This window comes from Pinus tabuliformis, chromosome J (assembly GCF_031772625.1).
Source record: "Pinus tabuliformis cultivar Carrire ecotype Pingquan chromosome J, CPIR1, whole genome shotgun sequence".
In the NCBI taxonomy this organism is placed as follows: domain Eukaryota; kingdom Viridiplantae; phylum Streptophyta; class Pinopsida; order Pinales; family Pinaceae; genus Pinus; species Pinus tabuliformis.
In genome coordinates this window covers 446,258,460-446,278,690 of record NC_142295.1, presented here as the reverse complement: position 1 = coordinate 446,278,690, position 20,231 = coordinate 446,258,460, and the positions used below count along the sequence as shown (strand labels likewise).

Genomic DNA, 20,231 nt, shown 5'->3' with positions numbered 1-20,231 from the left:
GCAGTCGTCAGAGCCACAGTCTCTACAACGCCGGAGGCACTAGGTGGTTGGAACACAGGGGGAGGTATCGTTAATCAAGCATTTGTTGGCTTCCATCCCACAACCTTCTCTAAAGACTGATCTCAAAACAGTTAAGAGGGAGGTTCCATTTAGAATAGGCATCTAATTTAAAATTAACCAAGAGCCTTGCATCACACCTAGGTCTTACAATTTGCATAGCATATAGGTTAGTTAATCATTTAAGCAGTTGTTGTCCATCCAGTTACTTGGTCTTAAATTATAATAATCAAGAATTTTGACTCCATAAGGCACTGGTTTCATATCTAAATCTAATCTAATATTTGAATCTTGCTAAATTTAACCAAGTAGCTAGGCCACTCAACTGTGTCTCTCGGACTTGTTGGTTACCAACTTGTCTTTCACCTTCATATTTCCATAGGGACTACCCCCCATAGCATGTTGTTGGGAGACAGCTAGAATGGAGTGGGCGAGGATCAAAGTGGTAGCCCCCGCCTTGAGCTGTTGTCGCAGTGCCTGTACAATCTGAGCGACAACAATAGGCAAGAAGATCAAGACATTGAGAACTGATAATGGAACCGAATATGAACCTAATGAATTCAATAACTTTTGCAAAGAGGTAGGTATTAAGAGGGAGCTCATTGTTCCATACAATCCGCAACAAAATGGAGTTGGCGAGAGAAAGAATCGTACAATTATGGAAGCTACCTGTGGCATGATTCATGATCAAGGCCTGCCAAAGTTTTTATGGGGAGAAGTTGCGAACACTATTGTGTACATTCAAAATAGGAGTCCTCATCAAAGCTAAGATTTCAAGACACCTGAAGAAATCTTCAATGGTAAGAACCTTGATGTTGCACATTTTAGAATCTTTGGTTGTCTTGTATATTTTCATGTACCAAAAGAAAAAAGGAACAAGTTGGAAGCCTCTAGGAAGAAAGGTGTATTTGTTGGATATAGTGAAGATTCAAAGGCATATGAATTTATGTACGTGGTCAGAGAAATGTAGTAGTAAGTAGAGATGTTACCTTTGATGAAGACTTTGCCCTCGGAAAAGAAACGGATCTCCCCATCACAAGGAACGATGATGATGCTCCTAAAAGTCAAGAAGAACCTCTGATGGATGAACCTATGCCCAATGTTGATGACCCGATGGATCCACTTGATCCACCTCCTTGTGATCCCTCTATCTCAAATAAAATACACTTATGGCTTCGAGATACACTTCAAGATGCAGAAAATCATGCTGCCCCAAGAGGAACTTTTTGAGAAAGTAAGAAGCCTACCAAGTATCAAGGATACTTGCCTGCTATGAGTACTATCATTCAAACCAAAACTTGCACTTTCGAAGACGCTATGAAGCAATAGGTATTGAAAGTTGTTATGGTTGGAAAATATGAGTCAATCATGAAGAACAATGTTTGGGAAGTGGTGTCTAGACCCAAGGACAAGTCTATAGTCACTTCGAAATGGATCTACAAGATTAAACATGGAGTTGATGGAAGTGCTAAGAAATACAAGGCAAGGTTCGTGGCTCGTGGCTTCTCACAAAAGGAAGGAATCGACTATGATGATATTTTTGCTCCAGTTGCTTGATACACCACTATACGATCCATAGATGCTCTTGTTGCAAATGAAGGATGGAACTTGCATCAAATGGATGTCAAGACCACATTCTTACATGGCTCACTTAAGGAAGAAGTCTACTTGGAACAACCTCAAGGGTTTGAAGAGAAGGATATAAAAACTCATGTATGCAGGTTGAAGAAAGCCCTCTATGGGTTAAAGCAAGCCCCTAGGGCTTGGTATGAGAGGATTGATAGCTATCTCATGAATCTGGGATTTACAAGGAGATATGCTAATCCAAACTTATACTTCAAGGTTGAAAAGGACATGCCACTTATTTTGGTCTTATATGTTGATGATCTATTTCTAACTGGTGCAGACCCTCTCATTTATCAATGTAAGAGGGAGTTGACTTCTGAATTCGAGTTGAAGGACCTAGGATTGATGCATTACTTCTTAGGCTTGGAGGTCTGGCAAAAGCCAAGTGAGATTTTCCTTTCTCAAGGAAAATATATTGTGAATTTGTTAGAAAGATGTGGCATGATGGACTGCAAGTCTGTGACTACACCAATGGAACTAAATTTCAAGAAGCTATTTGGAATTGTTGCTGATCTAGTTTTGGAAAATCCTACCGAATATAGACAACTTGTGGGAGCATTGATGTTCTTGGTGAACACACTACCGGACATATGCTTTGTAAGTTTGTCGTTAATAAATTGAGTCAATTTATGGTTGAGCCTCATCATATAAATTGTGTTGCTACAAAGAATCTTCTAAGATGTCTTCATGGTACTATCAACCATGGACTGAGGTACACTATTGGGGATTTGAGATTACATGGATATACTAATGTCTATTGGGCTGGCAGTGTGGTGGATAGAAAAATCACATCTGGATGTTGTTTCTCTTTGGGATCCGCTTCCATCTCACGGATGAGCCGAAAACAAACATTTGTTGCACTAGGCACCGTTGAGGCTAAATATATTGCAGCTGGTATGGCTTGTTGTGAAGGCATTTGGTTGAGGAAGCTCTTTAGTGAGCTATTTGAGCACATGTTGGATACCACCATCATTTATTCTGATAATCAAAGTGGCATTCGTCTTTCAAAGAATCTCGTGTTCCACGACCGATCCAAGCATATTGATATTAGGTACCATTTTATCCTTGATATGGTACAATGGAGATCAATAAGACTCCAACACATTAGGACAGATGAGCAGGTTGCTGACATCCTCACAAAGCCTGTGGGAAAGGCCAAGTTCTTAGCCTTCAAAGAGAGACTTGGAGTCATGGACAGACCCTCCCATGAGGATCCTGATTGAGTTGGACATTGAGCTTTGGGAGCTCTTGGGGGCCTGGGGTACCTCTTGGGGCTATATGAGCACAAGGTGAGTGGTTCATCTTCCCTTATGGAGTACATACCCCAACATGTGAACATAAGGTGAGTGGTTCACCTTCCCCTGTGGAAACCCCAACATACATCCTACTCTTGTAGTCTGGGACTCTTGGAAGTACCTCTCATTTAGCCAATGAGTTGGGAAAAGTGGTTAGGGTTAATTAGTACTACCAACGGATGTGTCAGGTACTATTGTATTCCCTATGACTAGGATGCATGATGTTCAACAGCTTGATCACTAAGGATCAAGTCTGGTAGGGGTTCTATCCCTGGACATGAGCACTTGCCCCTGTCATTTTGGAAAGAGTGCTAGGGTCTTGTGACCCACCCTCTTTCAATCCTTTCTTATTGGACTATGATATCAATCTTCAAGAAAGACGAGACAAGTTGCAGAGATGGCACATGATGGACACAAAAGTATAACCATGGATGAATGTTGACAGGTAGAATTCCTCCCTAGTTGAGAGGGAGTGTTAAAGAGTTCAACTAGGGGCTAATTCCCCTTCCTAGAAGCCTTTTACGAATAATATATCTATATCTATATATATATATAACAATCATAAATAATGAATAATTAACTAATAATTAGTGTTCAAGAGTCATGTCTCTAAGGACATGACCATTTGTTGAAATTAGCTCTTACTCATGTAAATAACATATTTACCATAAGTTACTACCCACCATAATTTAAGCAAGTATTTGCGTAAAAGATGGGATAAGGAAAAAGGTGTAAATAAATATACTTACCAGGAGTTACTGCCCACCATTATTTACAAGTTCTTCAACATTTTAACAAATATGGGTAAAAATGTAAATGTGCAAACTTATTGGAATTTAATTTACAAAGATATGTGATCCAATTTACAAAGAGACATGTCTCTTGGGTAACTTGGGTATAAAATTCACTTGAAACTTTTCATTTTATACAATTCACTTGTCATCTCATATCCTCTTGTACTTATTGTTGATGTTGTATCTACAATTACTGTCAATGATGATCTAAAGTGAATGCTACTGAAGTTTTAATGTGATTGCTATTGGAATCTGAAGTAAAGTTGTGATTGGGCTAATAAGACTTTGAAGTAATTGTTGCAAGCATAGAACATACCATAAAATTTAACACTCCCCATCCCCATCATCATTGTCACTCTCTGAGTACACCTCAATATAGTGATCCTTGCCCACTTTGTCCTTGCCAGCACACTTGTGCCCCGGTGCCCATGGCTCTTGGAAAATGAAACAAAGTTTCTTCTTCCTTAGCTCTTTCCAGGTCTCCTCATCCATCTTCGGTTTCCCGATCCACTCCTTCTGAAAGGGCTTGACCTCCTTACCTTTCTGCGGGAAAGAAGGTTTAGGAGTGAATTTATTTTTGGAAGCAACATCCCACAAGTCCCTGGTTTTGTTGATTTATGCACGAAGGGTGGTGGGTTCAAGGCTCTTAACCCATCCACATAGAAGTTCCACTAACCCCTCTACAAATAGCATCACCAATCTAGCCTCTGAGATGTCTGTGACCATGAATGACAACCTCTGAAACTCTAAGATATAAACCTTTGGACTACTTGTCTGCTGAGTTATGCCAGCTCTCTAAAGTGAAGCTCTGGATCCTTCCTATCAAATCGCTCAATGAGCCTCTGAGTGAACTCAGTGTAGGAAGTGATGTTGTTGTGATCCATAGTCACCAACCCATGGTACCACCACTCATGGGCCTCACCATCCAAGTGTATTGTGGCTAGTTTAATAGCCTCCTCCTCGATCATTTGATGTAATTGGAAATATGTATCCATCTTTTGAACCCATGATCGAGCTAAACACTTGGTTGATCCATCAAAGTAGGGGATTGTCACCTTCCCCAATGTTTTCTGCAGCTCTTGATTCTGCCTCGGGACCCTCTGAGATGGTTTAGGCCTACTCTTCAACTAAAGGTGGCAGAAATCGTTAAAATCCATAGCAGCACAGAAATCCCATCCCAGTAATTGGTACTGCTCCATATAGTTTGCATAAGGGATCCCAAAATTAGCTTGCTCTATTAAGTCCTCTGCTGTCTCCTGTACAAACTAAGGCATATTGGGTTTTGGGCATTTTACTAATAGTGTGTGAATGACTCTGCAATTGGGTATGAGCATGAATTCCCTCATCACTATTGGACACTTCTCGATTCAATGGCTCCTTCCCAATGGAAACCCTTGTGTTTGTCATTCCTTTCATCAAGTCTACCATCTATTTTTGGCCCTTAGCCAAGTCATTAATAACCCTGAGCAAGCTATTAAAGGCCTATTCCTCCTTATCTCCCATATCTATCCCTTCAATCTCAGGTGTTTCCTCTATCTCCTTTCCCTTTTCTGGTGTCTCTTCACTCTCCATATCAGGGATATCCTCTTCTGTAAGGGGAGTTGGTTCTCTGTAGGTGTGTCTCCTTCTATATGTTATCCCTATATAAGGGTTTTCTTCTGTCATGTAACCACTGTCAGGCTACCCTCAAACCACACAGTTGTCTAGGAGCATGCTCTGATACCACTATAATATTCTCTCCTAACAATTTTCAAAGTTTCACAATTTCTGAGTTTATATTTTGAATTTTTACCGGTACCCTTTTTGTCAAACAAACTAATTGCACATTGCTGTAAATGTTTTTCTCACCAATTTATCTTCAGAAAATTCACACAATGACGTATATATTAAGAATCGACTCAAACCAACAACTGGAATCTCATTTCAAACTCAAAAATCTGATATAGTTATCAACAGAACTTCTTAAACTGATTTTTTGGGTAATACATAGTGTTGACCTCTACTGGTCAACTACCCATGCAGTGCACCCCGTTTTTCTTGACAGAAAGGAGCAGCACCTGATCAGCATGTCCGTGCCGTCCTGCCATCATCAGCAACCTGATCTTTTTGATTGTAAACCCAGTCTGCATGTATTAATTGTAAATAATCTTAGCAGACATGAGTCATGTATGTAATTTGCCTAGGTGGACCTAACTGTCTGATGATAATCTACATCCCGGAAGGTTTTTCGTCTCACCAATCCACGGATCGGCAGAGTTTTCCTTCAAACCTGACCCCAAAGCCGGGATGGATTTTGTCATTGGAATTTTAGGAGAATCCCAGTGTGTTGATCTGCTAGATTATAGTTGTGTCGCAGAACTGGGTGTTTTGTGAGGGTCTGTATTAAGTGGGTTTGTCCCCTTGAGATGTAAATTGTAAAAAGTCATCATGAAATGTGTCTTGAGGGTTGAAAATGTTTTAAATCCCCTCGTGAGTCCTAAGTCCTAGGTCCTAGGTGATGTTTCCAAAGGCTTAGTTCGATGATCCATTTAAAAAATGAAATAAAATAATAAAATAAATAAAAATTAAGAAATTTAAAAATTTTAAAAATAATAAAATAAATAATAAATAAGTGAATAAATCGACGGATGAGATCAAGAGATGTCTTGATCCTCATCAATGGTCGAGATCATTTCTACATGGATCATTCGAACTAGCCGTTGGGATCATTTCCTTTATATAAGGTCTTAGGTGGTTATTTCAGATTCATTGGATCTGTGAGTCTGATACTGAAGAAGCTCTCTTGTAAATCTGTTTTTGGTTAATAAAAGAAGACTTTGGGGTCCATATCTTGCTGGTGTTACACTCTTGGAATGCTGTGAGATCATTTCATTTTCTACATATGTTATTTTCAGCCATTAATAATAGCTTTTCGTAGAGTATTGTGAGCACAGGTATCTTGTTCACTTGTTGGGGTTTGGGTGCTGTTAGGGTTTCTGAAGTAATGGCAGGTATCTCCATTACTGTTTGAGATCTAGCAGCATTTTTGCCCTCTTTGTTGACGGTTGTTTTGAGCTGTGCAGAAAACATTTTCTGAAGGAAATTTGTGGGCGTTCGGGGAAGTTCTCGGCTGAACCAGCCAACTCCCGCAAGCATTTTTTGCTGAGCCCAGTTGGATTTGATCCTGGGTCTATGATTCGGTTTATTTTTCTAATTTGCATGAGAGATTTTCTGAAGTTCTCCACAGTGAAAACCTAAAATTTCTGTTTCTCCAAAATATTTCCGTGCTTATTGCTGAATCTGGCTGTTAAGGGGCTATATCTGTAAATTAAATTAGCTGTTCTAGGGTTTTAATTTTTGCTTTATGCAGTTTTTATTAAGGTTTAGGGTTTTTAGGTTTCATTTTAGCACATGAAAATTTTCGAAATTTTTTTTGGCAGATCTGTTTGGTTACGATACTCAGTGTTGTCTCCAAAAGTGCTTGTCTTAGCCAGAACTCCTGTTGCAGATACTTGCTTACTTCTGGGGCAGTGTCACATTCCTTGATTGGTAGCTTAAAATGATTATCACACGCCAATACTCCGGTTTCTGACTTTGCATAAGGGCGTCTGGAGCCTTTCTCTGCCCGCGCACAAAGAGTCTCAACGTGACTGCAATATTTTGATCTATCGTGGATGTGTAAATGACAGCGTGTTTCATTGGTTAAAACCATCGTTTCTGTGTGACGGCAGTAAATCATTTTTTGCAAAGAAGAGTCCCACGAATTTTTATCAGAAATCATTTTTTGCAAAGAAGAGTCCCACGAATTTTGCATATGCGCATTGGTATCAGAGGCTGCGGTGTAAGCAAAAGCCATCACGTCCAGATCGCACCTGCAAATGCACAAAGAAGTCAAATGATTCACGTTTCGATTTGCCAGATAAACCAAGGGTCAGAATCAAGGCGTATATCTGAAAGGCTCAGCATAAGCAGCCGGTTTTCTCGTGGGTGCTGGATGATCCCTTCGAGACCTGCGTACTCCATTGAACAGCATTCTGCTCTTGAACTCGCGTGGTTGCAAGGGTAATCCATCGATTTCTGCCCAGTCTCCCTTCACACTGACTAACAGCGATTTCAGCTGGGCATCGAGCTTCATTTCACGCCGGCGACAGGTAAGAAAACCGATTCAAAACGTGGCTCAGTCCTCAGCATTATGTTTCAGTCGTTTATGATACCCTTGTTCTCGCCTTCGAACCTGCAAAAACACGCAAACCCTCAAGTAAAAAAATTTAATGACCCGTGCTTTTTATCTGCTATCACATCGACGCTCTACGCGTTCAATATCAGGGTTACGAATTTCGTTTTCTCTTCCCGATAGTTTAGACATCACCGTATAGCTTAGACGCACTTTCGATTTTGATTTTATGGTATGAATATTTGCGGTGGTTTAATCTTTCAGCGTTTTGGGCCTACGTATGAGCATATGCAGGTAAGTCGAATTCGTATTGGAGTTCTGTGGTTATACACGTAGCTTTAGGGTTTAGTCATTTCGAATATCAATTTTTTGTTAGATTTTTAATTATATTTTGAAAGGATCATCAGCGTAGGTTAGTGTTGGTTCATTTTTCTTTAGGATTAGATTTAATGTATTTAAAAGGTTTTGCATAGTTTCATTTTATAGATTTTATAGTTAGGTTTTAGCGTAGTTTTAGCAATTAGTTTTAAATTAGAATTTTTTTTATTTTAATTAGATTTTTTATTTTTGACTTTGGTTTTAAAAAAAATAAAAAAGGGACTTATATTTATTTAATTTTGGTTTAGTTTAGTTTTAGTTTAATTTAGTTTTAGAATAGATTTTGAATTTTAAATTTTTAGATTTTTAATTTTCATTTTTATAATAAAAAATTGAAAAAGATTTACTCTAAAAAAAAAAAAATATATATATATATATATATATATATATATAAATTTTGTGGAAATTTTTTAGATCCAGTGATTTTCGGGAATTGTCATATCTTTCATGCCGAGATCTAAATTTTCAAGTCGAGATGCGAAATTGATATCTGGTTAATGGTTTATGATTCGTGGTGGTTTAAAGCATTCATTCTCTTAAAAATTCTCAATTGCTCGATATCGTTTTTGTCGTTCTAAGAGCATTGTGATTTAGCTGATGATAGATGATTGTTGTTCATGGTCCATATTTTTTTAACAAGTAATCGTTTTTATCACAATCTCTTAAGGCACTGGTCTGCTAATTTAATCAAATCATTTTAGTGCTTATCTCATCGTGTCTCGTGTCTCCCAACCAACTGGTCGACAGTTGGTCTTCATCATCTCGCAGGGTCTACCCCCCTTAGCCGCGGGAGACAGGCTTAAACGGAGGGATCGGGGATCAGAGTGACAGCCCCCGGTCTGAGCGTTGTCGTGTCAATCTGCGCGACAACATTTTTTGGCGCCGTTGCCGGGGATAGAGTTTTTCTGTTCCTGGAGGTTTTCATCGATCATTCATCTTCTCATCGTTCTCATCTCTCATTTGAGCTGGCAGATTCGACCTTTAAGGTTATCATTTTGATCTTTTATTGCCTTATTTTCAGCCATATCACCAGCATATCTTCGGTGTGTTTCTTGTTTGGGTGGCGACTCCACTTCCTCATTTTTCCCAGACAAGAAGCTTTCCTCATATCTGCTTGTGGTTACCTTTTGGATCCTAGAATCAGGTTCATTGTTCAAGTGGCGACTCCGCTGTTTTCATCTCTTGATTTTCTTGAGCAGATATCTAGTTCTATCATCCTTTTAATCCCTTATCATTCATCATGGATTATTCATTTAAGCCATGTCGTTTTACTGAACGTCTCCATGATTTTCCGGAAGATGCCATTCCTAAGTTACCTATTTTCTCGGATGGTGATCCAATCGCTGTTAGAAGGCATATAGTCTTGTTTACTCGCATCATGACCATATACTGTAGATACCCTCAGTTTAATCATGAAGATATCAAAATGCGTCTATTTGTCCTTTCTTTAAAAGATGATGCTTTGAATTGGTTTAACAATTTTCCAAAGGAATCTTTCACTTCTTTAGAAGACATTGTCGATGCTTTTAAAAATAGATATGGTTATCCAAACAACTTGCCTTCTGCCTCTAAAATTGTGCAACAGAATGAAAGTAATTTGATAAGAGGTCCAGCTGAAAGATTCCAAGACGATTCATCATGTCAGAGTGTGTCATCCACTGGAAATATTGCAGATCAAGTTCATGATAGTGAAAAATCAGGGACAAATGACAATGAAAAAGAAGAGCAAAAGCAAATTATACGAGACCTAATGATGCTGGTGAGAAATATGGAAATCAATCAAACTAATTATGTCAATGATGTGAAAACTTTATGCACCCATCTGGAAAAACATAACAGGGAGATTGAGGTCACGCAAAGTCACCATGCTAAAGAAATTGAGGCCATAAAAACTAATTATGAAACAGAAATTAGAATCATGCAAAGCAGGTTGTCAGTCTTAGAGGAAAATATGGTGACCATGAAAGCTGATCATGATAAGGAAATTGACTCTATGCAAAACAAGTTATTAACTATGGATGAGGAAATGACTATCATGACGTTCAATCATAATAATCAAGTGGCTGACATGCAAGCGAATCATAAAGAAGAAATAAATTTTATGCAGCATTGCTTGATGGACATAAAGGAAAAGAATGTTAAAGTAATAAAAGACATGCAAGAACACCATGCCAGACAAATCAGTGCTACAAAGGGTGAACACTCTAGTCAGATGGATGCCATTAAAATACAAGTTCAAAGGTTTCAGCAACTGGCAGAGGATAAGAGAAACCAGCAAACATCAACAGATCAGGAGTCTTCTCATTTGGTGCAACAAGATTCATCTTATTATTGGGAGGTTGTTGATTCGATTGAAAGATGGTTGATTGAGGGTGATCCAGACAGACTTAAGAATGATAAAGATCAGATGCAAGATGAAGAAAGACATAGCACGCATATCTTACATACTTCATCTGATAGCTTTGAAACAGAAAGTACCAGGTCATCAGTAATTCAACCAGCCAGAAAGAAAAAGCGCAAGAGAAAGAAAATAAGAAGATTTGACTCATCAGACGGCCGCGAGCAGCTTGATTTTCGGATAGGAAAGAGTCCTACCATATGCAAAATTGGGCATGGCACATCCGACAAGCAGCCGACAGATTTTCCTGAAAGCAGGCAAATGCTCAGTATGCACTATATTGAACACATCTGATGCCGTAGGGCATCCTTTGTATCGTATTTCTAACCCTACTCCTTGTTTTTTCCGCATTTTCGTTTCTGCTTTAGATAGTTAATAAATGAAGAGCTTTTATCTTTATTGTGTTTAACGTATATGCTGATTTTTGGATGGACGCTACTTATTTTTTGTGTTGTATGGATGCAGATTCTGGGTTCTCACATTCCTGCAAGCAGCAACGTGTCCCCAAGTAGAGCCAGATGTTGACCTCTACTGGTCAACTACCCATGCAGTGCACCCCGTTTTTCTTGACAGAAAGGAGCAGCACCTGATCAGCATGTCCGTGCCGTCCTGCCATCATCAGCAACCTGATCTTTTTGATCGTAAACCCAGTCTGCATGTATTAATTGTAAATAATCTTAGCAGACATGAGTCATGTATGTAATTTGCCTAGGTGGACCTAACTGTCTGATGATAATCTACGTCCCGGAAGGTTTTTCGTCTCACCGATCCACGGATCGGCAGAGTTTTCCTTCAAACCTGACCCCAAAGCCGGGATGGATTTTGTCATTGGAATTTTAGGAGAATCCTAGTGTGTTGATCTGCTAGATTATAGTTGTGTCGCAGAACTGGGTGTTTTGTGAGGGTCTGTATTAAGTGGGTTTGTCCCCTTGAGATGTAAATTGTAAAAAGTCATCATGAAATGTGTCTTGAGGGTTGAAAATGTTTTAAATCCCCTCGTGAGTCCTAAGTCCTAGGTCCTAGGTGATGTTTCCAAAGGCTTAGTTCGATGATCCATTTAAAAAATGAAATAAAATAATAAAATAAATAAAAATTAAGAAATTTAAAAATTTAAAAAATAATAAAATAAATAATAAATAAGTGAATAAATCGACGGATGAGATCAAGAGATGTCTTGATCCTCATCAATGGTCGAGATCATTTCTACATGGATCATTCGAACTAGCCGTTGGGATCATTTCCTTTATATAGGGTCTTAGGTGGTTATTTCAGATTCATTGGATCTGTGAGTCTGATACTGAAGAAGCTCTCTTGTAAATCTGTTTCTGGTTAATAAAAGAAGACTTTGGGGTCCATATCTTGCTGGTGTTACTCTCTTGGAATGCTGTGAGATCATTTCATTTTCTGCATATGTTATTTTCAGCCATTAATAATAGCTTTTCGTAGAGTATTGTGAGCACAGGTATCTTGTTCACTTGCTGGGGTTTGGGTGCTGTTAGGGTTTCTGAAGTAATGGCAGGTATCTCCATTACTGTTTGAGATCTAGCAGCATTTTTTCCCTCTTTGTTGACGGTTGTTTTGAGCTGTGCAGAAAACATTTTCTGAAGGAAATTTGTGGGCGTTCGGGGAAGTTCTCGGCTGAACCAGCCAACTCCCGCAAGCATTTTTTGCTGAGCCCAGTTGGATTTGATCCTGGGTCTATCATTCGGTTTATTTTTCTAATTTGCATGAGAGATTTTCTGAAGTTCTCCACAGTGAAAACCTAAAATTTCTGTTTCTCCAAAATATTTTCGTGCTTATTGCTGAATCTGGCTGTTAAGGGGCTATATCTGTAAATTAAATTAGTTGTTCTAGGGTTTTAATTTTTGCTTTATGCAGTTTTTATTAGGGTTTAGGGTTTTTAGGTTTCATTTTAGCACATGAAAATTTTCGAAATTTTTTTTGGCAGATCTGTTTGGTTACGATACTCAGTGCTGTCTCCAAAAGTGCTTGTCTTAGCCAGAACTCCTGTTGCAGATACCTGCTTACTTCTGGGGCAGTGTCACATTCCTTGATTGGTAGCTTAAAATGATTATCACACGCCAATACTCCGGTTTCTGACTTCGCATAAGGGCGTCTGGAGCCTTTCTCTGCCCGCGCACAAAGAGTCTCAACGTGACTGCAATATTTTGATCTATCGTGGATGTGTAAATGACAGCGTGTTTCATTGGTTAAAACCATCGTTTCTGTGTGACGGCAGTAAATCATTTTTTGCAAAGAAGAGTCCCACGAATTTTTATCAGAAATCATTTTTTGCAAAGAAGAGTCTCACGAATTTTTATCAGAGGCTGCGGTGTAAGAAAAAGCCATCACGTCCAGATCGCACCTGCAAATGCACAAAGAAGTCAAATGATTCACGTTTCGATTTGCCAGATAAACCAAGGGTCAGAATCAAGGCGTATATCTGAAAGGCTCAGCATAAGCAGCCGGTTTTCTCGTGGGTGCTGGATGATCCCTTCAAGACCTGCGTACTCCATTGAACAGCATTCTGCTCTTGAACTCACGTGGTTGCAAGGGTAATCCATCGATTTCTGCCCAGTCTCCCTTCACACTGACTAACAGCGATTCCAGCTGGGCATCGAGCTTCATTTCACGCCGGCGACAGGTAAGAAAACCGATTCAAAACGTGGCTCAGTCCTCAGCATTACGTTTCAGTCGTTTATGATACCCTTGTTCTCGCCTTCGAACCTGCAAAAACACGCAAACCCTCAGGTAAAAAATTTTAATGACCCGTGCTTTTTATCTGCTATCACATCGACGCTCTACGCGTTCAATATCAGGGTTACGAATTTCGTTTTCTCTTCCCGATAGTTTAGACATCACCGTATAGCTTAGACGCACTTTCGATTTTGATTTTATGGTATGAATATTTGCGGTGGTTTAATCTTTCAGCGTTTTGGGCCTACGTATGAGCATATGCAGGTAAGTCGAATTCGTATTGGAGTTCTGTGGTTATACACGTAGCTTTAGGGTTTAGTCATTTCGAATATCAATTTTTTGTTAGATTTTTAATTATATTTTGAAAGGATCATCAGCGTAGGTTAGTGTTGGTTCATTTTTCTTTAGGATTAGATTTAATGTATTTAAAAGGTTTTGCATAGTTTCATTTTATAGATTTTATAGTTAGGTTTTAGCGTAGTTTTAGCAATTAGTTTTAAATTAGAATTTTTTTTATTTTAATTAGATTTTTGATTTTTGACTTTGGTTTTAAAAAAAATAAAAAAGGGACTTATATTTATTTAATTTTGGTTTAGTTTAGTTTTAGTTTAATTTAGTTTTAGAATAGATTTTGAATTTTAAATTTTTAGATTTTTAATTTTCATTTTTATAATAAAAAATTGAAAAAGATTTACTCTAAAAAAAAAAAAAAAAAAAATTCAAAAAAATATAAAAATTTTGTGGAAATTTTTTAGATCCAGTGATTTTCGGGAATTGTCATATCTTTCATGCTGAGATCTAAATTTTCAAGTCGAGATGCGAAATTGATATCTGGTTAATGGTTTATGATTCGTGGTGGTTTAAAGCATTCATTCTCTTAAAAATTCTCAATTGCTCGATATCGTTTTGGTCGTTCTAAGAGCATTGTGATTTAGCTGATGATAGATGATTGTTGTTCATGGTCCATATTTTTTTAACAAGTAATTGTTTTTATCACAATCTCTTAAGGCACTGGTCTGCTAATTTAATCAAATCATTTTAGTGCTTATCTCATCGTGTCTCGTGTCTCCCAACCAACTGGTCGACAGTTGGTCTTCATCATCTCGCAGGGTCTACCCCCCTTAGCCGCGGGAGACAGGCTTAAACGGAGGGATCGGGGATCAGAGTGACAGCCCCCGGTCTGAGCGTTGTCGTGTCAATCTGCGCGACAACACATAGTATTTGCACTCAATCCATAAAGAGATACACAATGAGAAAAATAACATGGAACCTGATATACAGTGCTTGTAAACAGAATGATGTGATACACCAACTCATGGTATAGGGACGTGATACTCAGGTCTGAAGTGAACTGCTAGCCTCAATTATAGCCACATGTCTAACCAGCTAGTGGTAAGAGGATCGAACTATCCAGAATAGTCTTCAACAAGTCTATGATCAGCATAATACACAGTGGTAGAGATGCACACTGAGATGAGAGTATTCAACTACCCATCAGTTCGATTCTCCTCCAAATAATAATCTTTTCTCATAAATGGCTCCACGCAGACAGATAGCAAGAAAGGGTTCGATGATGTGTTATTGTCCCTCCAAACGCACCAGCAATCACAAGCAATGGCTCACAGCCTCAACCAGAGATAGGGAAAGGGATTATTCCAGCATCCAAAGCCTCCTACTGCTAAGAAATTTGCACAACTTCCAATGATACCCACAGATAGTCATTTAAACAAGAATTTTGTGCTCCATTGAGGCCAGAAAATTACTACTTGTCAAAGCCATCGAAACCCTGGGTAGCAAAGAAGGAATCTGCTCTTTAAAGAACAGATTCGACCCCATTTTCCTTATTGAACTCATCCCCTTTCAACAACTAGGAATTGAGCCACGAAACCCTCTTCTATTCAACAAAACGTCCTCAACAAGACTTGGAATTTCAGTGCATTCGTGGGTCCTCTTCAACCTGGCAAAATAAGATAGAAAATACCCAATAAGTTCATAAAATCAACTGATAACACCTAGGTACCTCAATATTTCTTGTACATTTTGTTCTCCATTGAAGCACGGTGATAAAATCTGGGTGATTTCACTCTAAAATCCAACTAGGGTCTCTAGTGTAAACACCGAAGTCAGCGATGGCGGCTAGGGTTCCAAAGCCCTAAGCTTCTCCTTCAAACTCTCTCCAAGAGCTCTTTTCTCCAAAAACTCAAATGCACGAATGAGGAGAGTCTCCTCATTTTCCTTCTTTTATAAACTTATGGTCACATTTTTGCTTTCCTTTTATTAAATCAACTTTTACAAAGTCACTTTATGATATTTCACTTTATAAAGTTAAAGTGACTTTTCACTTGACTAGAAATTGTCACCCTTTCTCCTTTTTAGACTTTATAATGTTTTCCTTAGGCAATTTAAGTCCCCTTTATTAAATGTTTCCCCGCTTTAGCCTATGGGAACCACATTAGGCTAGCGGACTCTGTGATAAGCTTCCTAAGTGGTCAGAGACATTACACGTTTCATCACCTCAAGCTTCCCTTGAGAGGTCCTACCACATCATCTATTACCATTAACTCTGGACTATCTATCAAAGGTGATTATCTATCTTACGGAGGCTCCTCCCATCGGTGAAAGTCCATAAATAGCAGGGGACCTTTGTTGAGGAGATAGTGGGCCATTGTCCCATTGTTAGCACTTAGTCTATCTTTTGTCTTGTAGGGTTTCCCTCTCCAAGGCCTGCTAGATTTTGTGGGAACATTACCAATTCCACTAGTCACTAAAAAAAATTGCAAAAGTTAACTTTTGTTTTTGTTTTATCTTGAGCTTTCATGCCATATCTTTAGCAATTCTATGTTAAGGAAGCCCCCTTTGAGTTGGATAAGATCCAACTTAAAGAGTGGCAGTGGGTCATTCTAGTGATGTTAAGATAAGAGAATATAAGATAATTTATAAATATCCAATGAATGACCATAAATAGGTTAATGGGACTTAAGGACAAAACCAGTACAAGTACAATGTGGAAGTGCAAACACAACTCCAAGAAAATGCCAAAGATAAAATGAAGTAAAGAAGGATAAAATAATAAGATAGCCTCATAAACATGTATATAACCAGATCATGTAGAAGGCTAAGTGAGTAAGTCTGGGGCTAGAGATCAATGATGTCCAGAATGCCCGAGTCTAATAGCTGACGGCGAGGTGGACGACAGTGGTGTTCACTCGCTACCGGAGTCCTCTTGATCCAACGTGGAATTTGGCTTCATGATCCTAGGGGTTATGTAGGAGTGAGGGGTACTCCTAAAATCCAAGGCCAAAGGAAAGAAACTTTGGATAAGTCTTTGGCTGCTCTGTTGGGGTTGGGGAGGAACCCGTTGGGGTCGGGGGAGGGGAGCCTGTTTGGGAACCGTCTGGTACAAAACCCTCTGATGCTCTGGATGTGAGTGAACAGATGTGCTATTTGGCACCCCCACAATGATATCGAGCATACTGGTTGGCCTCCCAAACATTGGATAACCCGAGGTCTCACTGCTCTACATTAGATAACCCAAGGTCTCACTGCTCTACATTGGATAACCCCTCCAAGTTGACCTTAAATTTTCACCTTATGAATTGGGAACTTTACACACTAGGTGAGAGTATTGAGTGTTAATAGGATTTTGATCTCGGGGCTTTTCAAAAGCCAGTTATTCCTCTGTTTCTATGACAGAATTACTTCTTCAGAGTGTTATCTATGTATATGTATTTTTATCTATAGAGCAGTTTTCTTGATTAATAAAATATCTAGATTTTTTCCTTGGAATTAAATATATATATATATATATATATATATATATATATATAGAAGGTAAATGCACCATATGAAAAGGCGCCCACCTATCAATGATAATCTAGGCTAATAAATAGACAACCAGCACTCCAGTTGTCTAGGGAGCTGTAGTTATAATAGTTTCCTTCTAGGTTACCATCTATCCAGATTGACAACAATCCATTTTATATTTTATAGTTGATACAGAAGCAACTCAGAACACATATGTTGATTTTTACTACACAGATAACTATACTGTTTTTTCGCCTTTGTAAGAATTATTATTTTCCTAATGCACAGATATACAACAGAGTTTCTTTTCTTTGCAATGTTGTTTGCAAACTCATCACAAAGAAAAAATCAGGCATGAGAAATGTGACCAAAGTTTGCTTTGTTCTTAATGCAGAGCAATGATTTGTTCTCTCTGTTTCTAGACGAGACAATGACTTATTCTTGTGCAATCTTCAAGGTTTGTCATGGTTTCTCCATATCTGAGTAGCTATTGTAATATTTAATTCTCAAGCTCTTTGATTTTATAAAGCTAAGATTGGTCTTTCAGCAAACATCTACCAATCGTCATATACATATATCATAGTGATCTTGAACTCAATTTTCCATAACTTCTTTGCCATATTGCAAAAAATAAATTTATATCAACTGCACACGATATCCTGTTAAGTCATTATGGAAATCAATTTCAGGGACCAGAGGAACCGTTGAAGGATGCACAGCTAAGAAAATATCACTTATTGATAGACAAAGTGAGCTTACCTTGATAGTAGCATATGTTCATATTCATCTTATTCCCTTTAAACAATTCCTACAGACACATAAACTCCAACTTTGACTGGATCTTCATGAAATGAGAGTTAAATCATTGTCTTTAAATATGTCATATAGGCTCAAATAGATACTAGCCATGAGGTGCTAGAAATTGGTTGCGGCTGGGGAAGCTTAGCCCTAGAGGCTGTCAAGAAAACCGGATGCAAATATACAGGTATCACTCTATCAGAAGAGCAGTTGAAGTTTGCAGAGAAAAAAGTAAAACAGGCTTGCCTTGAGGTAAACCCTTACTGTTTGCTTACAGCATAGTTGCATAAACGGATTTACCCGCGCTCTATAATAGTGTAGATACTAAACTAAATCACTCCATGTGGCATCCCATGAATCACCAATTTCTTTTGCATGGTACTCGCTTTCACTCACTATGATATGTTTCTGTGGGGTTTATATATTTTATTCAGATAGAAATAAGATGAGAGGTACATTACATATTCCTAATTCTTCATGTCTAGAATATGTACATCACTGATCTTTTAGACCCACTTTTTGCTATTTAGGTATTTTGAAAATGTCAATCAAGTTTGTTTCCTTCTTATTTTCTTTCATGAAAGATTTGAATAAACACAAGTTGCATCCGATTAGAACTGGTCCAATTGTTTTCAAGCTTTAACTGGCAAGCATTTGCAAATTCCTATCTTTAAGATAGGATATTCTCAAAGACACAAAACTGATAGCCCAGTAGGTGAAAGCAAAAAGAAAAAGCAGCATGACACATATAACTACATAACTGCATAATAATTCTCAATCTTGATGACAGTTTATTCAATAAAATATAACTGCATACACCACTAGTTGGAAGCCATGAGATTTGGAGGAAAATTCTTATGTGATATGATACAGATCACTGATTCTCTACTTAAATTGATATCCGAGAAAAAAACTGATAAATTTCCTCATAATCAGAAATTGTGTCAAGTACTACAATGACTCGTGTCACAAAAAATTCACACTTTGCACAATTATTATTACACAACTGTTCTTGTTTGTGTTCTCACCAAGTCTGATGTTTCTACAATAACAAGAAGACCAGAAATTTTCAAACTATATTATTATTGTAGGAGATACCTGATTATTCCAATTTCACTTCTTTCACATCCCCGAGGAATGAACTATCAAGTAACTCAGTGTTTTTCTGAATTGATATTATTCATTCCTAGGAGAATTTATATCATTCATGTTTAATGTTTATGAAGTGAAATTATAGTGTATGGTTTTCAAAAGGAATTTCAATGCGTATATTGCAAGTATACAATAGATTCAAAGGGGTTCTCAAGATTCAGGCGATTGCAACTTATATCTATGATAAATAAAATATGTTCCTCCTCGTGTCAATATAGTTCATTGTCTATGTGGCATCTCACTGACATGTTTTTTAATAAAACTAGCTACTCGTTTTCCTATAAGATTCATCTGTTGGTAAAGAACAAGCTCTACAACAACTTGTGGCATAAGTGTATAAATCTCCTGTGGCACAAAAAAGTTACATTCTACAGAACAGAACTTTTCTTGTCTTTCATCTCAATGCTCACCAAGTTATCGATGTTTCTTCCATATTTGATTTTTAAAAAAAAGGAAAAGCTAAAGTCTATTCTCATTTTCATCATCATGTAACAGTTAATGTTATCATGCTCAATTTAAATATCAGTACCCAAAAACATTGAGCAAGTTCAATAGAATGAAAAACCTTCTCAACCTCCTCTGAGTCATTTAACAGTGAATTTCTATTCACCTTTGGTACCTACATGGTAATGATTTTTAATTTCTAACCCTAAGAATCCCAGCAATTAATTCCTAGCAGATTTAAGTCTACTGAATAAAAGCACAATTAGAGTTTTAACAAAATATTCAGCAGAAACAATAAAACAACCAATCTCACATATGCACACACACAAATTTCTGCCCAATCAACAGCTCTTCATTTCATTAATCAGAACCTACTTGGGCTTGATTACTGGGAAAATGGTCCAAACTAAGGAAAATACATACAATTCTGGATCTGATTTAGCTGATCAAGCCCCAGACTTGGCTCATCAAGATCTCCTTGCTACTCCCTTTGCAAGTTCCGCGGACCTAGCACACTTGAGTAGAAGTCCTTCTCCAACCACCACTGAGATGCCTTTCTCAATGCCTTGTGCTCCTGTGTGTTGTATCTTCTCCCTTAGCTTAGCCCTTCTTTTATAAACTTGAGATATTACCAA

The 20,231-nt window shown here is 38.1% G+C and overlaps 1 protein-coding gene across 1 annotated transcript in view; it reads left to right on the top strand.

Annotated features, from left to right (window-relative positions):
* Positions 1-20,231, top strand: part of LOC149227733 (uncharacterized) — a 266,646-nt gene that overhangs the window by 212,648 nt on the left and 33,767 nt on the right. Inside the window, exons 14-16 of the mRNA XM_089375553.1 lie at positions 17,597-17,659; positions 17,892-17,951; positions 18,091-18,252. Coding sequence (XP_089231679.1) covers positions 17,597-17,659; positions 17,892-17,951; positions 18,091-18,252 — 285 coding nt within the window. The remainder of the gene's footprint in view (positions 1-17,596; positions 17,660-17,891; positions 17,952-18,090; positions 18,253-20,231) is intronic.